This window comes from Falco peregrinus, chromosome 1 (genome assembly GCF_023634155.1).
Source record: "Falco peregrinus isolate bFalPer1 chromosome 1, bFalPer1.pri, whole genome shotgun sequence".
Lineage (NCBI taxonomy): Eukaryota > Metazoa > Chordata > Aves > Falconiformes > Falconidae > Falco > Falco peregrinus.
In genome coordinates this window covers 32,932,810-32,954,066 of record NC_073721.1, presented here as the reverse complement: position 1 = coordinate 32,954,066, position 21,257 = coordinate 32,932,810, and the positions used below count along the sequence as shown (strand labels likewise).

The window sequence follows — 21,257 nt, the reverse complement described above, 5'->3', positions numbered from 1 at the left end:
ACAAATAATGAAACATAACAAGCTTTTGTTTTAAGAAAAACAGCTCATCTGAAAAGCCCAGGGCTCAGTTCTGCAGTTAGATCTCAGGAGAGCTGTGTCCAAAGACCTGAAATAGCATGGACAGGGTCTCAGATGGTCCCAAACCTCTGACAGATACAGGCTCTTGTCTCTTGGGCGTGGGAGTTAAAAAATGTGGCCAGGCACCGAACTAAAGCACCCAAACAGTCTCAGAGTTCGGTGTAACGTGCAGGGCATATGCCAGTGCCCAGGTTTGTGCCTGAGTACTGATCACAGCCCGGGACTGCTGCACAGCAACTGCAGGGCTTGCTCTCACAAGGCCAGTTACAGAACCTGGGCTACATCGTTAAGGTTTATGGTTTCTATGTGGGACACGTAGAGTGTTTAATCCCAACTTTTCCACTTGTCCCGTTATCTGAGACAGACAGTAACCCAATACTTTGTGTCTGGACTCCTGAACCCACTGGAATAAACATCTGTTTCTTGTACTGTGATTCATTCAATATACTGCATGGCACGGGACACCAAATTATTTCAACACATTCAGGCTCAAGGGATTTTTCAGCAGGTGAGTGGGCCTCGCTCACAAAGGTGGCGACTTCGGGAGGGAGTTGGGCCTAGTAAAATGTGGCCCTTTACTATATATTTACAAATAAATTTCTACTATACTGAAAATGTTAATTAGAAACAAAATCCATGTCTGGTCCCTCACTGGCAACCCCAGATGCCAGGCACTTGAGTTAGCATTGCCCAGAGGAGATGTGCCACTAACCCAAGCGCTGCCAGGAGCTTGCAGGAGGACTCCTGTTTGCCCCCTGAGCAGAGAGCGAGAGAAGCGGGATCTAGCAGTGTTACAGAAGGCAAAGACACCTGGCCTCATTAGTTTTATTGCCAGAGCAAATAAGGAAACCTTCTGCAATAAAAATGCTTCCCAAGTGTCAGGCCAAAATACAGGCAGGTCACTGCACCCTGTTAACTGTGGTGCTGTTGAAGACTTTGAGGAAGAATGGCATCATATGAGCTAAGTAAAAGCCTCTGTTGTGCAATAGGCATGATTTTCATATTTAAATATGGAATATATCCATAATTATATCCAATTCATCAGGATATACCTCCTTAGCAGCATGGAGTTTTACGCAAGCTGAACAAATGATCTCCTAAAGTACTTAACAGGGCACCAGTGACCACTGTGGCCTCTTTTGCATGCAATTAGATCTAGCTTTTCCCATTGTTTTTTCCTGCTAGAACAGACAAGGGAAAACTAAGAAGTTCTGGAAATGGCTATGAGTCTCACATTTCACTTGCAAATAGGCGAGTTCAGGTGAGCAGGGATGTGTGCACACTGTTTGGTGTTGAAGCAGAGCCAGGCAGAAAATTCAGCAAACATTTCATTTTTATCCTTGTTGTTAAAGGTTTGCAAGTGAAGTCCTAACATCTGGTATTTAACTGAAAAGAGCAGACGTGGAAATACTCAGATATCTACCTGGCCTGCTGCTGCCTCCCTTTCCTTTCCAAATGCAGCTGCTGGGAACCACCCAATCATGATCAACTTCCAGTGCTGGCTGGATAAATTGTCCTCCCAAGAAAAACTAAGATAAAATCTCTAGATAGACTTGTTTCTTCTCTCCCTGCTATCTTTTCCTCCAAACACACCATTTGTTGTTGCAGTTTCTAGTTTCACTGTTTCCAAACATACAAAATTTATTTTAAACATGATCCAAAAGGACTCGTGCCACACGTTTGAAACCTCCATTTAACTCAGAGCTGAGAGCTTAAAATACAAGCAATTCTCTGCTGAACTGTTTTCAGGCCCTTCCTTGCCTTGGCACATTACAAAGCTTCTGTTATGTACTACCAAAACATTGCCATTAATTGTTAGGTAATTTTCTAGGGTGGGATTAGGAAGAAAACCGGGCTTAAAAGTACTTGCTGTCTCCTGTGTGGACCCAAGCATGCCTCTGGGCTGGGAGGATGTGACCTTGCTGAGCCGGCACAGAGGCATGAATGCAACCAAACTCACTGCGGGGCTTTTGTGAGTAAAACCACTTGCACGTGATGGTCTGCAGGACAGCCCCTGCGAAACACAAATACAACTGGGTTAGTTATTGTCCAGGCAATCCCAGTGCTGTCACACGGACAGGAGGGGCTGTTTGGCCATGTGTGCAACCTTGTAAAAAACACATTTTGACCCATGTTCATGGGGGTGGAAGTGACCTCCCCCCTCACCTCCAACCCTCTGTGGGTCTTGCTAAGATGTTTCCCAGCTTGGAAGTGGTGCTGAGGCTGCAGCACTGTGGGACGGTGGCAATGGGAGAGCCCAATGGTGTGGTGGCCCTGGCCCCTGCGCCAGGAAAGTGGGGCTTTCACCTGTCCAGTGTCCAGGAGATGTCCCAAGGCACTGGAAGGATGCCATGATCCAAAAGCCAGGCTTCGCATAAGCAGAGCTGTAGCATCCCCTGTCCTCAGTGAGAGCTGTGCAGATGCTCAGTCCCCTGCTACAAATCTCCATTTCCTATCGCTGCCTCCCACAGCATCCCGCACCTTGATTGCTGCTTTGAGGGAAAAGAGATATGTCCCAGTCACAGACTAGTCACTGGGTCGGCCTCCGGCATCACAGTCTCACTAATGTGCCAAACATCTTCTGCCATGAAAAAGCTGTGGGCTTACTCAAAGTGGGCAGGGGTCATTTTGGGAGATTAGGTTGCAAAGCAAGTCTAAATTTCACAGGTGCCCGACAAGAGAAGGTGAATAAAATTAAAGTTACAACCACAATAAAGGTATCATGAGTATAGAGGGGTTGATAAGATAAAGGGAGTTCTTTTATGTCTTATTTCCTGGTCTTGATCCCTTGATACAGATCAAGATTACAATGGAGTTAATGGCTCTGTCACTTGGTGAGGTTGGTCTCAGGCAATTTTCTTTGCAATGTGTCAGATCTTTCTCCCTCACCCCTCTCTTTTGTAATCCGATGCAAACACAGCATTATACGAACATAAAAGATAGCTCAATCAGGACAATTTAATTAAAAGCAAGTTACGTTGAAGCGTTTTCATAAACCACCTTTGCAACAGAATTTGCACCATTTTAGTCAGCATCAAACAGCCATTTAGAGAGGACAGTTTCATCTCTTCTAAACATTTCAGATTATATATCATAGACAGCACTGCCGGATAATCATTAAAATATTTTACATTATCTACATTGGCAAGTTCATTAGGGCCACTTCAAAGCTTCCCAGAGACCCAAAATGCCCAGGAAACAACCATCAGACATTTTTGGCTTAACCGGAAAGCTCATTCTGCTTTCTCTTATTTAACTTATTAGTCATGTATTATTCAAATGAAATAAATAGTGCTGCCTTGTGCACTCATCCGGCCAAAGCCTTTAGCAGCAATCAGCTGGCTCATTCAGCCCGGGCATCCATCAGCCTCCACATGGGCCACGTCTCAGCACCAGTCCCTCAAGGCACTCCAGAACTCCCAGGGCTCATCCATGGGCTTAACTCTGGTCCTGCTGGGTCAGGCCCCTGGTGGTACTGGGATGCTCGCAGTGTTTAGGCCTAGGTCTCTGCAGACAGGCAGGACACCAGCCCATATGACACGGTATGTCTCCACCTGTGCAATGGCTGTTTACTGCAGAGGGCTTGTCACAAGCATATCAGGAGATATCTGCAAAATGCTTTCTGGCCTGAACACATGTTTTCTTACAAGACCATTCCTCTTCTGGAATGAAGTTCCTATGCAGAATACCCATCAGTTTGTCATTATTATTTCTATGAGGAAGGGGAGGAAATTTGTCTAAATTTTAGTGCTCAGTGAGTCAGAATCAGTTGGAAGTCACCTGTGGGTGCAGAAGCCTTTACAACATGGCTCTGCAATACCAGGCACTCAATAGCAACTAAGAAACTCTTGCAGACATCAGTGTTTTCCCTTCTACTTTCTGCTTCCTTTAGCACATTTTTAGGAGATGGGAATGCAGATTTATTTTTTTTTTAACCTTTATTAAATCAAGATCTTGATCAGGAAGACAGAATGGGGACACATTTCGGTCACCAAACAACACAGTAAGGTGTTTCAAGTGGTAACTTAATTCCTTTTAAATTACACAGAGGCATCAGTATGACATTGATAGTTGGTCTGTCCAAAGTGGTGCTTGTTATTTCTGTCCTGAGCTGGGACAAAAGGAGAGAAAGTTAATAAAATTCAATCCTCCTGATTTGCTCCCCTTCCACTCTGGGGTTGTAGAGTAGCTAGAGGCAGGACAGATCTGCTCTGATGCTGTAGCTGCTCTGTGGACTCTTCGGACTAGCTGTGGGCAGGCAGGATGGCACCTCCAGACTTGGAGGAATTAATGAGGCAAGTTTAATGGAGATTCTGAGCTTTCCCCTGCTCTGTCCTTCCCTTGGTATGCTGGACTGTGTGATCAGCCTGGTTATTTCATGCTGTGGACAGTCCCCAATTCACACTCCCACATAAGGAGATATTTTTTCTATCCTCCCTGTATTTGATTGCCACTGCTCCCACAGTCTGTTAGCTAACCCAAACTAATTTAATAATGATTCACTGGCAAAAAATAATCAAACACTGGCACAGGCTATAAGATTACCTTGTGTTTAGCCACTGTCCTAAACTCAGCCAAACTGAAAGCTCTGCAGAGCAGGAAGGGAAGAGACTAGACACCCTTAGCTCTGTCCCTGGGAAGTGAGTGTGGAACATGTGGACCGTGCCAAGGGGGTGTTGGAGTCTCTTTCTCCCTTGGGTACACCGTGTACAAGCTGGGAAGCACAGGAGAGGAAAAGGCATCCCCACAGTGCAGCACTACTTGGTGAGCTGGAAAGGCACGTGACAAACATTTGAAATGTTTCCGACTGATCCATCCCCCTTCCCTGGGCCGGCACAGAGCTCCGGCAGGTGCAGCTCTCCACAACCCTCTATTAAAAGCCACAGCCAAATGCAAAATCTAACCCTGAATTATTATTATGAGTCAGAGGAGGCTGAAAGGACCTTTTCACAGCCCTGATTGGATTCAGCTGTAGAGTTTGCCATTGGCAAATGATCTCCATGATCATCATGCTAATGTTGCAGTGCTTTTAAAATGTCCTGACATGTGCTTTACTATGAGCATCACTGGATTCTGGCCAGTTTCCAGGAAACGAATCTTCTCAGCAAATATTCTGCAGGGTGAGCATAACGTGGTCTGTAACACAAATGCAAAACACGGCTGTAGTTTACCCTGAGGGGGACACTGATGTGCTGATCTAAATGGGCCCTTCCAGCCCAAACTGCCAGGATTGTATAAGATCCTTGTGGGGAGGGCTGGGAGATGGGATGAGAATAATTGGGAAACAGCAATTAGCTTCAGCCAAGGCAATTAATGAGGAAAGAAAATTCTTCCTGCTATAACAGCCATGATCACCAGCCTCCCCTCCCCTCTCTCCCATCCCTCTTCAAGGAGACCCTACAACCCTGGCCCCATCCAATAACCCTTCCCAATGCCGAGGTGCTGGTTGCAGGACGGACCTTTTATTCTCTTCTACTGCATTATGAGTTTTGCTGTGCTGTGTTATGCCCTAGATTTTACTCCAGAGATGTGTGAGATAGACCTCTGCAATGTGGAGGGAGCCGCAGAGGGCAGCAGTTGCTGGCTGGGGCTGGCTGCAGGATTTGGGGCTGCAGGAGGGCTGAATTGCTCAGCCTGGAGAATGGTCAGAAAGAAGAGGGAGCCAGATCCTTTCTAGATGTGCACAGCGAAAGGGCAAGGGGCAACTTGCAATGAGGAAATGGTGCTTGGATATCAGGAAAAAAACTTTTTGTTCCAGGGTGGTCAGCACTAGCATAGGCTGCCCAGAGAGGTTGTACTGCTCCTGTCTTGGAGATACTCAAAACCCAGCAGGACGGTCCCTAAGAAACCTGCCCTAGCTTTGAAGCTGGTCTTGCTTTTAGCAGGGGGTTGGACTAGAGACCTCCAAAAGCCTCTCTCTCCCTGAATTATCCTCACCTGATTTTGCTTCACGCTTCACCTGGAAATATGCAAATAGTCAGGGAGACCCAGGCGGTTTAGTAAAAGACTGACTTGTGCTGGCTTGCTAGACGCAGCAGCAAATGTTTGGCAGTTTGTGGGTAAAGCTCTGCGAGCTACAGCATTGGTGTGGACTGAAGACGGAAGGACGAAGGGCAGAGTAGCTGGAGGCTGCACTTTTTCTCCTCTGGAAAAATGCATGCAGACCGGGGCCCTGAGGCCAGTTTCATGAGTTGGTTGTGTACCCACACAGTTGTCCGGTACCCGTGGGATGCCAGGTGCAGTGCTCAGCCCGTGCATCTTCAAGGGCCCGCTTCCTGAGCGCCATGCAGCCAGCCGAGCATCTCCTCTCCTACTGAGTCCCCAGGATGTGTGGGAAACCCTGAACGAAGGTGGCTCCCACTGAGCACCACATTTTCCTCCTTTCTTCATCCTCTGTGGAGTGGCAGTTACACTGGGTGCAGTGACAAACCCCATGCAAGAAGAGCGGCTGCAGTGCTGTCACAGCATGGGCGCCAGAGGGTCCCCAGGGTCCCGGCTGCTGCAAGCAAACCCCTCTGGCCTGGATGCAGTTACAAAGCAGGTGATGGTTTTTTTTTTTTTGCTTTTGTTGCTTCTTGGTGGTGATCTTCTCATTTCTGCATTTCTGTAACAGCCTCCTGGGTTTGTCACTAGGCTTGACTTATGGCCCACCTGTAGAAAACTACCAGGGGCAGAGGAGCGCAGTGGAAGGTATTTTCATTAGCGCACGCATGGCAAACGGCCAGATTTCACACCAGTTCCACCCGCCGCTGTTACAGTAGGAGCCTCCTCCCTTCCAAGCAGAAAACTGCCGGGAATTCACCTTGAAAAGCAGCCGGGCAGGACCCTTTCTGCCGGGGGCTTCGAGCAAAGTAATGGGAAGCCAACGTTTCCCCGGAGCCGTGCTCAGCACTGCAAAGCCAAAGCTGCGGGGCGCCCGCAGCCCGCCCGTGCGGTGCTGGGGGAGCCGCCGTGCGCCCCCGCCGCGCCGGCCCCAGCCGGGGGCCTGGGCTCCCAGCCCCGCCCCGGGCCCTGCCCGGCAGCTGAAGAGTGAAGCGGCCCGCAGAGGCGAGCGCCGGACGAGGTCCCGGGGCCAGGGCCCGGCAGCGGTGCCAGACGATCCGTCCCGCCGTTTTTTTCGAGGGAGGCACGGGCAGCCGGCTGCAACGCGCTCGGCCTGCCCCGGGTTTCGCACCGGCTTCCCGGCCCGCCCCCCCCCGCAGGACGGGGCCCCCCCTCGGGCTCCCCCAGCGGGGACCGCACCGGGCCGCCGGGGCAGGCTGCCCCCGCCGGGCTCAGAGGACGGCGGAGGCTAGCGCGCGGCGCACGGTCCCGGCCCCGGCTCTCCCCGGGCTCCGCCTCCCGCCTCACACCGCCGGCTCCCCCGTGACGTCCGCCGTGACGTCAGCGGCGGGTGGGCGCGGCGGCCGACGTGGGCGCTGACGTCGCGGCGGCGGGCGGCGGGCGGGCCGGCGGCAGGTGAGGAGCGGCGGGGCGGGGGCAGGCCCGGGGGCGCCCGGGGGCAGCGGCGGGGAGCGCTCGGTGTGCGGGGTAGCTCGGCTGCGGGGACCCGCACCAGGCCTCCCCGGCAGCCGGGCCCCGTCGGGGTGTCCGGGCCCGAGCGGCCCTGTCAGCCCTGCGTGGGGCTGGGGGAGGCCCGGGTGCGGCCCGGGTGGGCTGCCGGTTTGTTTGGAGTGTCGGTGGGTGCCAGGGGGGCGAGTCGTGGGGTCTGTGCCTCGGTACGGGAGTGCTTGGGCTGCCCTGCCTGTGGCCAGCCCGGGCCAGAGAGGCCTGGTTTTGAGGTGGTGCTGCTGGTTCCTGATAATGCGAGCTTACGTGCTTGTTTTGAACAAGTTTATTCATAAAAGAGAAAACGAAAAGGCAATTAACAGGAGGACGAGCCTATCTGAAGCAAACAGGACGTAAACCCTCAGGATGGTCTAACACAGCAGCCACAGGCAACCCCGATGCAGCCTGACCGGCTGGCCCTGCCTGCCTCCCCGCCGCGGCCCTGCCGTGCCCCCGAGGCAGCAGGCCTGGTGTCCCCGACCGTTGCTGGCCTGGGGCTGCAGCAGCCCATCGCGCAGTGTGCATGAAGGAGGCAGGAGGAGGTGTCTGGCTCCCCGGCAACATTTTTGTGGTCGTCCTTTACCCTGCATGTCTGATGGAGATGCTATCCGTGTAGGATCTGGCCTGGGCTCTTGGAGAACTGACTCCCCGCAGTTTGGGTGAGGTGTAGGTAATGTAAGTCTAGACAATGCCAGATTTTGGGATCCACCTCTGACTGCCATCGTGCTGTATTGATACTTTGCAAGTTGCTGCTTCTCTGCCTTAGTTTCCCCATGTGTAAAATGGGGAGTGCCCTCTGACAGAAGGATTGCAAAATCAAATTGGCATAAAACAGCACATGCTTGCAAGATTTAATCGTAAGTCTTGACAAGCAAGTGCCTGGCCCTTGATGTTCCTTGTTCCCCCACGGTTCACCCTCAGTGCGTCTCTAATCTTGCCAGTGGAACATAGTATTAATGCATTCTCAGCTCTTTGCTGGGGAATAAGAATGTTTTATGGGGGGGGGCAAAGTTTGTTAGCTGTTTCAGTTTTGCCCTTTGCTTTCTCAGGCACAGTGAAGCTTATGAAGGCCAAGCAAAGAGCTGAATGGTATTGTGCATGAGCAGAGGCAAGAAGCGTCCAGACGTGGGGAGCTACAGAGGCAGGTAACATGGCAGTCTGATACCTTTGAAAAAGTTAGGTCAGAGAAGGGGACTGTGTCTTGCACTGCTAAATCCACTATCTTCATTTGAGCTGTGTTTGGAGTGATTAAATAATGATAGAGAAGGTGTTTTAACTTGGTAGAGGCTTATAGTTACGGCCAAGAAAGGAAAGGTCACCTGTTAAAAATTATAGGGGGACCAGAGTAAATGACTACCAAAGATATGGGAGAAAATAGCTTCTCTTTCTCTGGAAATTGAAGACAATTTTATTGGAAAGTTTGTGAAGGTTTTTTTTTAAAGTGATTTCTTATACTGTAGGGGTTGTCTAATTTAGATGTTCTTCTTAACATGGCTTTTGTTGCTAATCTAGCTTTGTTGCATTTTTAATATTTGCAAGCAAATCTTTCAACAGTGAGAGTACTTATAAATTAAATGAATTATTATTTTTTTTTTTAGCCTTGAGAGAATCTCTTGCTTGCTAAGAAAACTGTAGCTTGTCAGCAAGGAGCTTTATTACAAGGCAAAGCCTTGTCATTCCTTGCCTATTTAAATGAGACTTTCAGGCTTCTGGAGACAAAGTGCAGGTCGAGAAAGGAAGCTGTGTCCTTATGAGTTTGTAGAAAGGGATTTTTTTCTGCTGGCCTGTTGCTGTGTTGTTGCTCTCTCTCCTTTCTGTTTTTCCTCTGTCTGAACATAAATCAGCAGCAGTATTAGAGAGTGTTACAGCAACTTGTTACAACGGACAGACAAAAACAATCACAGTATAATAAAGTTCAGTGTAGCCTATGAATTTGTCCTGGAAATAAATCTGAGGTGTAATCTAATCCCAGAAAAGGCACTGGAGTCAAGATACCAGTTTGAGGATTTAGTGTATGGTGCCTTTTGTGCTTGTTTTGCTTCTTGTGGTCTGGGTTGTAAAACATAGTGCACCTGTGGGCAGACAGTCAGTCACAAGCCTGGTGTGCTCTAAACTTCCTGGGATGAGATGTGTGAATGGTGGTCTTGGGTTCAGATTTTTACACCTGAATGCATCAGACCTTGGTTCAGTTCCTGGCTTGGTCACAACGCTGCTGTGTGACCTTGGTCAAATCATGTCTTCCTGTGGCTTGTGAAATGGAGGCAGGTTTTCTGCCTTCTTGTGTAGATGGCAAACATCACAGGGCAGGGACTCTGCCTTATTGTGTTTTGGCATAAGACTGTAATGTCTCTTGGGCTTCTGGGTAGTTATAGCGGTATAAATAGAGTTAAGTGCTTAGATAAGCAAAAAATGTTTGAGTTTCATACTATTTGCTTCTCCCACCTATGATCTGTTTGTAGACATGGCTGTGAAGTGAGCTGTGGAGTGCACTGGTCGGAACAACATACTGCATAGCTGGTGTTCAGGCAGCACAGAGCCTACCAATCTTGCCCTGGAAAGCGACAGCATTAAAGTTGTAGGATCCCAGCATGTTCTTAAAAATTTGAAAGGAATGGATAGAGAAATGGGAAGGGGAATATCCCACTTTGGGCACCCTTTGGAGATGTGAGTGAAGAAAACACAGAGAGAACCTCTTCTGAAGTTCAGGTTACTTGGTTTCCATAGGCTTTCAGGCCAGGCCTCCCCCACAGCTTGAATATCCTCTGCAATCAGCTGGTGCCTTCCACTGCAGCCTTCATTCGCGCCAGCACAGCAGCATGACCTGATGCATCACTGTGCACGGTGCTCCCAGCGGGACCCAGCTATTGACGGTTTCTGGGTAGTAAATTGAGAGGCTGATATTCACTGCAATGCTAAAGATACATCTATTGCAAAACCACTGCAAGGGAGGATAATTGGCCTGTGCCCTTGTTTTGCCCTCTGATCTGCTGTCTTCATTTAGCCTGTGCCCCATCCCTGCCTGTCTGACACCAGCTGAGATCTGCAGAGCATTTGCCAAAGGTCTTCAGAGAAGCTTTCCTTAAGCATCCCTAGTTGTCCCCTGGCAGTCACTTGTGAGAGCTCAATGGGCTATTCTTCCTGCTAGGTGAACTAATGTGCAGCCCAGAGGTAAATATGGCCACTGAACACATCCCTGTGTATGTCCTTGGGAGTAATTTCTTTGCCCTGAGTTAGTCTGGTCACCAATCCACTATGAAAACCTGGGCTATAGTGAAACTTCTAAAAATCGCCACCTTAACTTGTCTGTTTCCGAGTCTTGATGTGCGTGGCTTGCTGTGGCGTATAAGCCACAGCATCTCTGCCCCCAGAGTGAAAAGACTGGACGCTGTTCTTTATGCATGTGATGGGTGGGGCTACTTCTGATCTGTGAGTATTTGGGACCATCGGTGTGACATCCCGAGACCTTTCCTGGCTGTCATAAGGCATGTCTGAGGTGCTCTGTTTCTTGGTGCTGCCCACGTGCAAGGAGGGTTGGCACATGTTAAGCTTGCGTGTCATTATTACTGGGCATGTCAGTGCTTGATGAGATGGGAAAGGTCCTTTACGGCATGGACCAGCTTTGTCTCTGTGGCCTCAACCTGATCCCTCATTCTCAAGGAACATAAGTGAAGTGATAGGACAGGAGAAATTCTTGGCTGGGAGGGATGATGTTGGCACACTTGTCCTCAAGGGGAGTTTTCAGTGGTGATGGCCTCCAGCCTGTGCGTGTGAGTGGCCTGGGATGGCTGGAGAAGCTCTGAAGTTTTGTACTTTATTTCAGTTGCAGGTAGGAAGATGAGTCCAAAAATTACAACAGAGCTGCTGAAGCAACTGCGGCAGGTGATGAAGAGTCCCAAGTATGTCCAGGAGCCTGTGCAAGCCTACATAGTGCCCTCTGGAGATGCTCACCAGGTATGGATGGATGGATTATGAGAATGATTGCACTTTCCTTCCCTACAAGAAATAAAAGCCAGGGATAACTAAAATCATCCTTCATTCACTTGCTTTAATGGTTCTAGCATAAAAGCTTGGGTAACCTGAGAAGCGTCATGTTGGAAAAAGTTTCTGGAGTCTGTTCAGGAGACTGGAGTTTTTATGTTCTTGTAACAAATCAGCATGGATGTTCCACCAGCAGCTTCTCATAAGATTGTCTCCAGGGAGCTCACGCTGTAAAAAAGGGAGCTTGCCAGAGCACTTGCTGTCCCCATCCTGGCTGTTGGGAAGAAAAGATTTACTAGGGGAGGAAGGGGCATTATCTGGGCTTTAGTTTCCCCATTAGCACTTCCTGATCAACGCATAACTCTTAAGCGAGGTGGCGAAGGACTGGTTGCAGAGCTTTCCCTTTGCTACATCCAGTTCTTGCTGGAATTGCTGTCTTATGCTAAAGCCCTCAGATTCCATGCAGAGGGAGGGGCCTTTGGAGAGCAGTGAGGTGATGTGTTGCAATGACACTTCTCTTTTGATGCTGCTCTGCATCAGCTTGTCTTGTGCACTAAAGACAGGAGGGAAGTCTGGGCCCAGGGTGGTAACCCGTGGCAGTAACTGCGTTGTGTGCAGTTTTCCACTGTTAAGATTTCTGTAGTCTGTAACATAAATTTTAAATTGCTGAACTGCCTTTTACCTTCCCCACCTGCTCATATGCTAGTTTCACTCTGCTGTTAGGAGACCCAAGAACTTCCAAGGGTTTTTCCCTCCTCAGCCATTTTCAGGAAACAAAAGACCTGAAGCTTTCCTGGCTCACACCCAAAGCTCCCTTTTACCCCAGGGTGCACGAGAGCAAAATAAAACTGAATCAGGACCTTTGCCCTTGACTTTGCACTGGGGTGAGCTGGGTCCAGACTTGCCTGCGCCTTGGGACCATATGTGCAGCATCATGTTTCCTCTTAGGGAGATCCAAACTTGGGCAGGTAGAGGGAAGGCAGTTTTCTGCAGCTGCTATTGTCTGCTGCATTCCTGCCTCAAGCTGCCTCTGTCCATATATAACTCTGGTTTCATTTCACTAGACGTTAAGTGCTGTCATGTGAGTTGAAGAATGTGACCCTCAGGACTTCTGGGTTTTTCTGTTGCTTTCTTTTCCTTGACAGAATGCAGTTAAGCAGAGAACCCCATGTTGCTATTTCCTGCCGGGCAAGTTGGTCAGGTTTCTCTGCAGAGCGAATCTATCTGAATGGAAACAATTACTAAAAGCTGATGATTCTGGCGCCTCTTGACTAGCTAGTGCAGGATTTTGTCTGTGAGGTTTGGGAATTGGTGCCATTTTAAGCATTGGTGGGAACCTGTTGATCCCGGAGCAGGCCTACTGATTCCAGGGAAACTGTCACGAGCTGAGGTTTGCAGCTTCCCCATCTTCCAGGAAAGCATTTGTTTATTGCATGCAAATAAAGAACTTTACAGCCCTGCAGTCAGATTTTGCTCTTAGGCAGCTTCCCTCCATGACTCAGAAGACTGTGGTTTAATGATACCCAAGCTTCTGGTGGCTTGAGCCATTTCCTCCCCACAACCCAAGCTACTTATTGCTGTCCTTTCCTCTCTCAGCTGTTCCTGAGGCTGTCCTGGGATCCACATCAGAGAACTTGTCAACAAAAAGGGCTTTCCCTCCTGTGGTGCTGACAAAGGGTTTAGATTGGGGGAAACTTTATTCCCTTCTTGGTTGCAAAGGAACCCCTGGATTGGTCCGATGCTGATACACTCTGATGCTGCAACTTGCTGACTAATTTCTCTTTGTAACACTGGGGATGTTTGGGGTTTGAGCTCTGAGCTCTGTGATGCTTTTCATATTGGTTTTCCAGCCAAGGCTAGAAGGCTTAGGTTGTAATACTGCGAGGAGGCTTGCCACCAGTTGTATCCTTTGCTTTCTACGCTTAGTTGTGTAAAGAGCTGAAAGACTTGCAGAGCTTCTCAAACACAGCTGGCTCTGACTCTGGCTTAACCAAGGCTCCTGTTACCTTGGACTTGTGGCTCTTGTAGCCATCCCTGAATGTTGGCTGCTTTGATTTTTGAAACTTTTGATGCTGGTGATAAGAAGTCAGAAGAAATGGACTGTTTGTTTGGGGACATGGGTGGTCCAAAGGCTGGTGAGAAAGGAGGGGAGTAACCAGCCAAAAGTAGGCTGAAGTCCATACAAAGAGCCCTGCTTCCTTACATGAGCGCTGGGTGGATCTTGTGGCTGGAGGTGTCAAAGGATCATGGAAGGGTGAAATGCCATGCTTTTGGAAATGAAGCACCTAAATCCTTTGTGGTTTGGTTAAAAATACCTGTCTGACCTTTTGGGGTGTTGCAGTGGTAAACACGGGATTCATTTTTGTGTTGAGTCACCTGGTTTACATTGAATTTGAAGTTTGCCCATATGGGAATATTCAGAGATTGGAGGAGCTTTCTTCTTAATGGGAGGGAATGATGTTTGGATTAGGGCTTGGGTTTGGAGCCAGTCACAGCTTAACTGGGGCTGGCTTCTACCCCCAGGGCCTTGACTTGGTGAAAACAAATTTGGTCAGATCTGGCTGGTCTTCTGTATCAAGGAAGCACCTGCCCAGCTCAGGGCCCCATGTTTGAATTGGCAGAGATGCTGTCTTCTGCTCAGAGCTGGCTCCTCTGACACACACTTGTTCTGAGCCGAGGAATCAGTAGAGTTATAAAGCAAGAGACTATTTGTGCACAGGTTGCACTGACCTGTTCCAGTTCTTACCAATGCAGTTAGGTTCTTGGCAGTGAATACTGACCTCCCTCCAAGTACACAGCAGTGTTTGTTCTTTAAGGCATCAGTGTCATAGCTCTAAAGGCAGCAAGCTGTACTTTTCCTTGCTGATCTTGGTTAACCTTAGGATAGAATAAGCTTTTACATGTTAATGGCCCAACTGTGCAGGTTCTGGTGATAAGCACCACTTTTTTTTTTTTTTTTTTTTTTTTTTTTGTGGTTCCTCCTGGCTTAGCTGAGGGTTTCTGTGATGCAGCCCCCAGTTTTGTCTGCATGTCAAGGACTGACAGGTGTGGTGGAAAGCAGACTTGAAAGGCCTGAGGAGAGCCAGGGTGAAGGTCATTGGAGCTTCAAGACAAGCCTCAGGGTAATACCTTGCTCTGACTGTGCTGCGGCCTGTACTTTGTGTGGCGTGTGCAGGTGTTCCCCTTGTAATTTTAGCTCGTGCAAAACATGGACTTATCTTTGCACAGTGGGGGTTGCTGCATGGAACAGAACAGGTGGGCGTGCAAGAATTCAGACTGACAGATGAATGAACCATCTTCCTTTCCAGATCCCTCATACTCCCTTCTAAAGCCCATCTGCCTCATTGTAAACTCTTAAAACATTCCCTGGATTTGCCTGTGAATGGGACAGCATGAGGCATTCCCCATGTAGTCAAGGTCTTTGATAGTTTTAAATCTAGTAAAAGCTGACCTAGACTAACAGACTTTTTTTTTTCTTTCTTTTAGATTAAAAATTGTTTTAATCTATTTCATTGTTCTATGCTGTTAATGCAGCTAGCTCAGTGTTAACCCTTCCCGTGAATGTGAGTTTGCTTGTCTGCACAAGCAGACTAGCCTGTAGCCTCTGCTGCATTGGTCAAGAGAAAGGGAAGAGAAATTGCTGGTCTGATTTGAGATGTTCTTAGTGATACAATCCACAGTGGGAAATTTCCAGCATCCCCTTTAGGCGTTGGACCCTGGGAGATGGTATCCCAGCTTTGAGCTGAGAAGTGTAGGAGGAGGGGAGCTGTAGCAGTCAAGAGGCTGAATTAGGAGATGCTGAAATGGGGAATATTCCTCAGGTCCAGCATCACACTGCCTTCACGTTCTGTCTTACTGCTGACAGGCAGCCAGGGGAATGGGCGCTTGATTCTGCTGCTTGAATGACTTTGTCCTCTGTCTGCTGATGCCTGTGTCATTATTTGAATGGGATTGGTGGTGATAGTGGTGCTGTGGTGGGCTGATGTGGATCCACCCCATCAGCTAGAGGTATGCAGAGGGCAGTCATCCCTTCCCAAGGTGGGTATCCTGACCCTTCTCCTCCCCACAGTTGTTGAGCATGTGTCACAGCCCTTTGGGGCTGGACAGGAAGAGACACAGGGAACTGGACTGGCTCAGAGATGAGGGCACCCGTGGTCTCAATACCCACCCCATTTCTGCCAACTTTCTTTAGTGGTTGGATAAAATAGAAGATTTCTTGGGACCATATCCCAGGAATCTTCAGTGGCAAACAAAAGCAAAAACTACTCAGCCAGATCCTCTTTTGGTCTGTGGGTTTTTCTGTCCCAAGGCTTAGATTCAAAGTGTGGTGAATGGTTGGTAGCTGCTGCCTAGGGCATCTCCAAGGAGGGGAGAGATGTAGCTGTTCTGGAGGGGTGACCATGGGGTGACTGAGAACAGAAATAGAGTTGGTCCCAGGTGCTGCGATTGTGCTTCTCATACACTCCTGTGCTTTGAACCCTCTGCTGCCTTTAGAACAGTGAAGAGTACCATATCTGAAGGGAGTATTTTCTAACAATCAGGTGATTTGAACATAGCCCTGGCCAGAGACAGGGAAATGCAGTATCTATGGCAGTAGGAACTAAACCCACCTGAAAACTGGGCTGTGACTTCTCAGCTGGGTCCCTAAAATGTTTCTTTTGCCGCAACACAGCTGGGTACAGAGGAACTTTGTGGGCAGAGTAACAGAGTTTGGTTTCAGACCATTTGTAAGGTACAAATCCAGGGGTTTTGCAGCTCAAACATTGGCACTGTCAGCCTGGATTAAGCTGATTTGCTGAGTTATGCTAGTTAATTAACAGGTCTGCTCAGCAATTCTGACCTCTGAACTTGCCAGAATGGAATCCCATAAAAATGGTGTGTGGGCCACTTCAAGATACAGTTGTTCTTTTAATTTTGGCAGCTCCTGTGGATGTTAGGTATCTGTGCGTTGTCAGACTCTTCTTTAATGCTGCCAACAGACGTGTCAACAAACACAGGCTGTGATGGGTCTGAGATGAGGATGGACTAGTAGTCTTTGATTCCTGTTTACCCACCAAACCATGATCTGGTGGTTGCTGGTGTAGTTGGGTTTTCAGTAGGCAAGGAAGAAGTGAGAGGAGCAGCATCTAATTATGGAAGGTCATAAGGGTTAAAGTTTTTACACTTTTATTATCTTGATGATTTTCTTTCAATGTCATTGATGTGGAAAACAAAGTTGTTTGTTGCAGTTTAACACCAGCTAGCAACTTGCACCATGCAGCTGCTTACTGCCTCCCCTCACAGTGGGATGGGAGAGAGAATCGGAAGGGTAAAAGTGGGAAAGCTTGTGGGTTTGGATAAAGACAATTTAATAGGTAAAGCAAAAGCAAAGGAATTAATTCATCACTTCCCATTGGCAGACTGGTGTTTCTGTTGTTTCCAGGAAAGCAGGGCTTTGTCGTGCGTAACAGTTATTTGGGAAGACCAATGCCATCACCCCGAACATCCCCCCCACTCCCTCTTTCTTCTCCCAGCTTTATATGCTAAGCATGACATCATGACCCCTTTGGTCAGTTGGGGTCAGTGGTCCCAGCTGTGTCCCCTCCCAGCTTCTTGTGCTTCCCCAGCCTACTCGCTGGTGGGGTGGTGTGAGGAGTAGAAAAGGCCTTGGCTCTGTGCAAGCCCTGCTCAGCAATAATGAAAAGGTCTCTGTATTATCAACACTGTTTTCAGCACAAATCCAAAACATAGCCCCATACCAGCTACTATGAAGAAAATTAACTCTCTCCCAGCCAAAACCTTAAATGTCAGTGAGGGGACTTCACTGGAGATAGTGAATTTTACAGATTTTATGTGCTGATTACTCTGGTCCCCAAGATCAAGGGGTGCTTCTGGTTTCTCTTCCTTTCACGTTGCAGCTTCAAAGGCAGCATTTGTTTGTTGCCTGAAGGGGAAGTTGAGTGTGAAATAAACATCTGCAGAGTACTTCAGTGTTTACAGATGTTTGTGGGAGAAAAGTGCTGCAGCTTAAAAAAAAAAAAAAAAAAAAAAAAAAAGACCCAGTTGGACGTAAATACAATATAATCACAGATGATTAAATGTTCCAGTGGAGTAGAGCCCAGAATTTTTAACTCCTTTCATTCTCTCTGTGGTGTCCTTTAGGAGAAAAAGCTTATCAAAATATTTTTCATCAGCTGATTTCCCCCCCCCCCCCCCCCTCCCCTGCTGCTATAAATAATTGCTGCCTCTTTTGTTTTCTAGAGCGAGTACATTGCACCCTGTGATTGCAGACGGGCGTTCATCTCTGGATTTGATGGCTCTGCAGGTACCTTTCCAGAACTTGGGTTTTTGCTAACATACATAATTCCCCTGTAAAGAAATAGTCTCATTCATGGCATAGAGGCGGTATGGAAAAGGAGACCTATCCAGCTTGTTTGGACTGTTTTCTTCTCATTTCAGCATCTGCAGAATTATGTCTTGGCTACCCACTGGAATTATGTAATATCAGTGCAATAACAAGTTTCCAGAAAATGTTTGACCCCTGCATGAACCTCTCATAAAGTAAAATCCTATTAACTCTTCAATGTAGTGCTTGTAACCTACAGTCATTTCTTTTGATGTGCAGCCAGTACGAATAGAATTTTGCATTGCCCATTTGGGCAGGATGAATAGTAAATGGACTTTAGCTAGCCTTTCTGTTTAAACAGAGCCAAGGCCAGTAACACTGCATTTGGAAACTGAACGCTGCGGAAAAGTTTGCTTATCTTGCCGAGACAGGATGTTTTCTTGGCTGTAGGGTAGGTCTGTGTTTCAAGAGATCTAGTTTTTAACTTAACTGTACCCTAAGCTCTGCAACTTACTCTGTTGTGTGATTGTTGGAAACTCACTTTAGTGTCTACTGAGGTCTTCCCCCTCCTGCCCCAACTGTAAATCAGTTTAATAAATACTGCTACCTATGTGTTTGGAGGGTCCATTCATCAGTTCCTGTGAACTACTCTGGGACCTCCTGTGGAAGGTGATAAAGCCAGGGCTGTGGGCTGCTGTTAATGGATAACATGAATCCTGTATTAATTTCACGCCTTCTGCATGGCCTCTTCATAACCTTCCTCTCTATTTTGAGCCCTTGTTATGTACTTGGAAGGTCTGTGTTCCCAGCCTAGTGCTCAGCATATCAGTGAGGCTTCACACAGGGGCTTATCTTGTGTTACTTGCTTCATCTTTTCAGGCTGAAGCAGTTTAAAATGAAGTTTGTGTTGGGGAGTTTGGTAGAAAACAGTGAATTCATATTTGAAACTCTGCTAATGTGGCCTCTGTCACCAGAGAGTATGGTCAAGATGCAGAGACTCAAAAGACTCGGATTCAGTTTCTGTTTGTCCTGTGGTGTTTTTGTGGGGTTTTTTTCTGAATCACTAGGGGCAAGGCAGCTAGAGTGCCTTGCTGAGATGTCACTGTCCCTCAGCTGTTTGCCTGCACCCCTCCATCTGGAGTCAGTGGAATGGGACAGGCACTGAAACCAGCAGAAGTTTATATTTGTATTTCCTGTCAGCCATCTCTGCTAGAGCTGTAACATTTGGGAAGGGGGTGCAGCTGACAGCTGGGAGTGATACCCATGTCTGCTAGCCTAGTAACAGCTGTTCCATGTGGATGGCCAGAGCCCAGGCTTCCTCCCCATGAGAAGATGGGATGGAGTTCCAGGGATGTCCAGTATGTGTTACTGTGACAACAGCCAAGTGGAGACCACAGTCTCTGTTACAGAAAGTCTGGAAGGTCCCATTTACCCAGTTCCACTGACTGGCTGAGATATGCTTAAGCTGAATTTATCTGAGGTGATTTGTTAAGCTGCATCCTTGTGCATACTGTCTCTGATAGGATTTGGAAGGTCATAGTGCAGGGTGAACAGTGAATATCTCCACTGAAATTGGACTAACTTTTGAACAGTGAGCAGAGCTGCCTTTTGGGGTGTTGGGTTGCATTTTAAACACTCGCCCTGCTGACTGTGGCTCTGCATGGTGACTGCCCACCTCTAAATGACTCCATCTTTCTGCCTTCCTGTCTAGGTACTGCCATAGTAACTGAACAGCATGCAGCCATGTGGACCGATGGACGCTACTTCCTGCAAGCTGCACATCAAATGGATAGCAACTGGACACTCATGAAAATGGGTACACAGCAGGCTGGGATACTGCTCCGCTGATAAACAATCACAGGCTATTTGGTCACTTTGCACATGTTACAACTTGTGCTGTAGAGATACCCTATCAAGCAGGGGCTTAGGGATATCTTGGGTACACTGCTGCTCCTGCTTTAGTGTCCTGTGACTCTTCTTACCCATGGGTCTAGACATTCATTAGTAGGTGTACCTGATGCATTAGCTTGGACTTTTTGGGTAGTGTGGGAATGCTTCAGTATGACTACTTCTTTGAACCTCTTTTTTTCTTTTTTTTTTTCTTAAATCCCTGAAGGTCTGAAAGATACACCAACTCAGGAGGACTGGCTAGTGAGTGTCCTCCCAGAAGGCTCAAAGGTGGGAGTGGACCCTTTCATTATTCCGGCAGGTTGGTTTTACTTTATTTTATCTCTGGGTTGGGCAACTAGATTTTGCTTCCTTGCTTCTCTGGCTAAGCTGTTGTATGATGTAGCTAACGATGTTTCAACTGGTTTAAACTGTCAGGCAAAACAGGTTGGATTTTGGTTTGAGGCATGTATTATGAGAGCTCGACATCAGTGCATTGGCTCCAAAACACAAGAACTACTCTCTGGGCTTGCAGTGACCTTAGTTGAAAAGCAGACTCCCGAACTTCCTTTTGCCTGTGCTGTGGCTCGTCATGGGCATTTCAGTACAAAGTTGCTGAATGCCTTGGCCAGCTTGTAAGCCAGAACACCCAGGCAAAACTGACGCTGATACTCCTGCTTGGTGGTTTTGGCATCCCTGCAGCTTTCCCTGCAGAAAGCACGTTCCTGGAGTGGTACCATTCATATCAGACGATGAATATCCATCTAGTCATGCTTCAGAACACGGAGCCCAATCCACAGGTCACTGGAGTCAAGGGGAGATATTTGCTTGATTTACATGGGCTAAGGATCAGTCTTGTGGCTATGTGGAAGCCCATCTCTTATCTTGTCTAGCTTAGGTCTAGTGTGGTTCTGCACTGGGGTAGAAGACACCCTTACAGCAGCCTCTGGGGTGGCTTCTTCCAGTAACTTCTGTCTCCCAGCTGGAGCGCTTGTTCAGCTCAAGCATGAGGCTCCAGGTCTGCAAGGTTCTGTATGTGCTACTGGCTGTAGCAGCTGTGTTTGTGGAACTGTAATTGTAATAGCTTTTGCTTTGTTTTTAACGAATGGGAAGGAGAGGCTGGATGGAAAGAAGGAGACTCAGATTCTTGAGTATGCCCCCTGTGAATGGGGCTGTTGTTGAACCAGTGTGTGTTCTTCAAAGCCGTCACTCTTAATTTTTTTTTTTTTTCCCTTTGGTAGATCAGTGGAAGAGGATGTCCAAAGCCTTGAGGAGTGCTGGTCACGACCTTGTGCCCGTCAAAGAAAACCTGATCGATACAATCTGGACAGATTGTCCTCAGCGACCCTGCAAGCCTCTCATCACGCTGGACCTAAGTTATACAGGTAAGAAGCTTAACTCTCAGTAGACAGGAACTGTTTCTACTGCCCTGTCCCCTTTG

At 48.0% G+C, this 21,257-nt stretch overlaps 1 protein-coding gene and 1 long non-coding RNA gene across 2 annotated transcripts in view; one reads left to right on the top strand and one right to left on the bottom strand.

Moving 5' to 3' along the window:
• Nucleotides 1-3,016: 3,016 nt before the first annotated feature.
• Nucleotides 3,017-6,156, bottom strand: LOC129784702 (uncharacterized). Its single transcript, XR_008747719.1, has 2 exons — nt 6,016-6,156; nt 3,017-5,214 (listed from the first exon to the last, which is right to left on the bottom strand). It is a non-coding gene; the product is annotated as an uncharacterized LOC129784702 (long non-coding RNA).
• A 5,290-nt stretch (nt 6,157-11,446) lies between these two features.
• Nucleotides 11,447-21,257, top strand: part of XPNPEP1 (X-prolyl aminopeptidase 1) — a 28,006-nt gene continuing 18,195 nt past the window's right edge. The window contains exons 1-5 of the mRNA XM_013300653.3: nt 11,447-11,577; nt 17,845-17,908; nt 19,641-19,745; nt 20,046-20,138; nt 21,058-21,201. Of these exons, the coding sequence (XP_013156107.1) occupies nt 11,461-11,577; nt 17,845-17,908; nt 19,641-19,745; nt 20,046-20,138; nt 21,058-21,201 (523 nt within the window). The 5' untranslated portion in view covers nt 11,447-11,460. The remainder of the gene's footprint in view (nt 11,578-17,844; nt 17,909-19,640; nt 19,746-20,045; nt 20,139-21,057; nt 21,202-21,257) is intronic.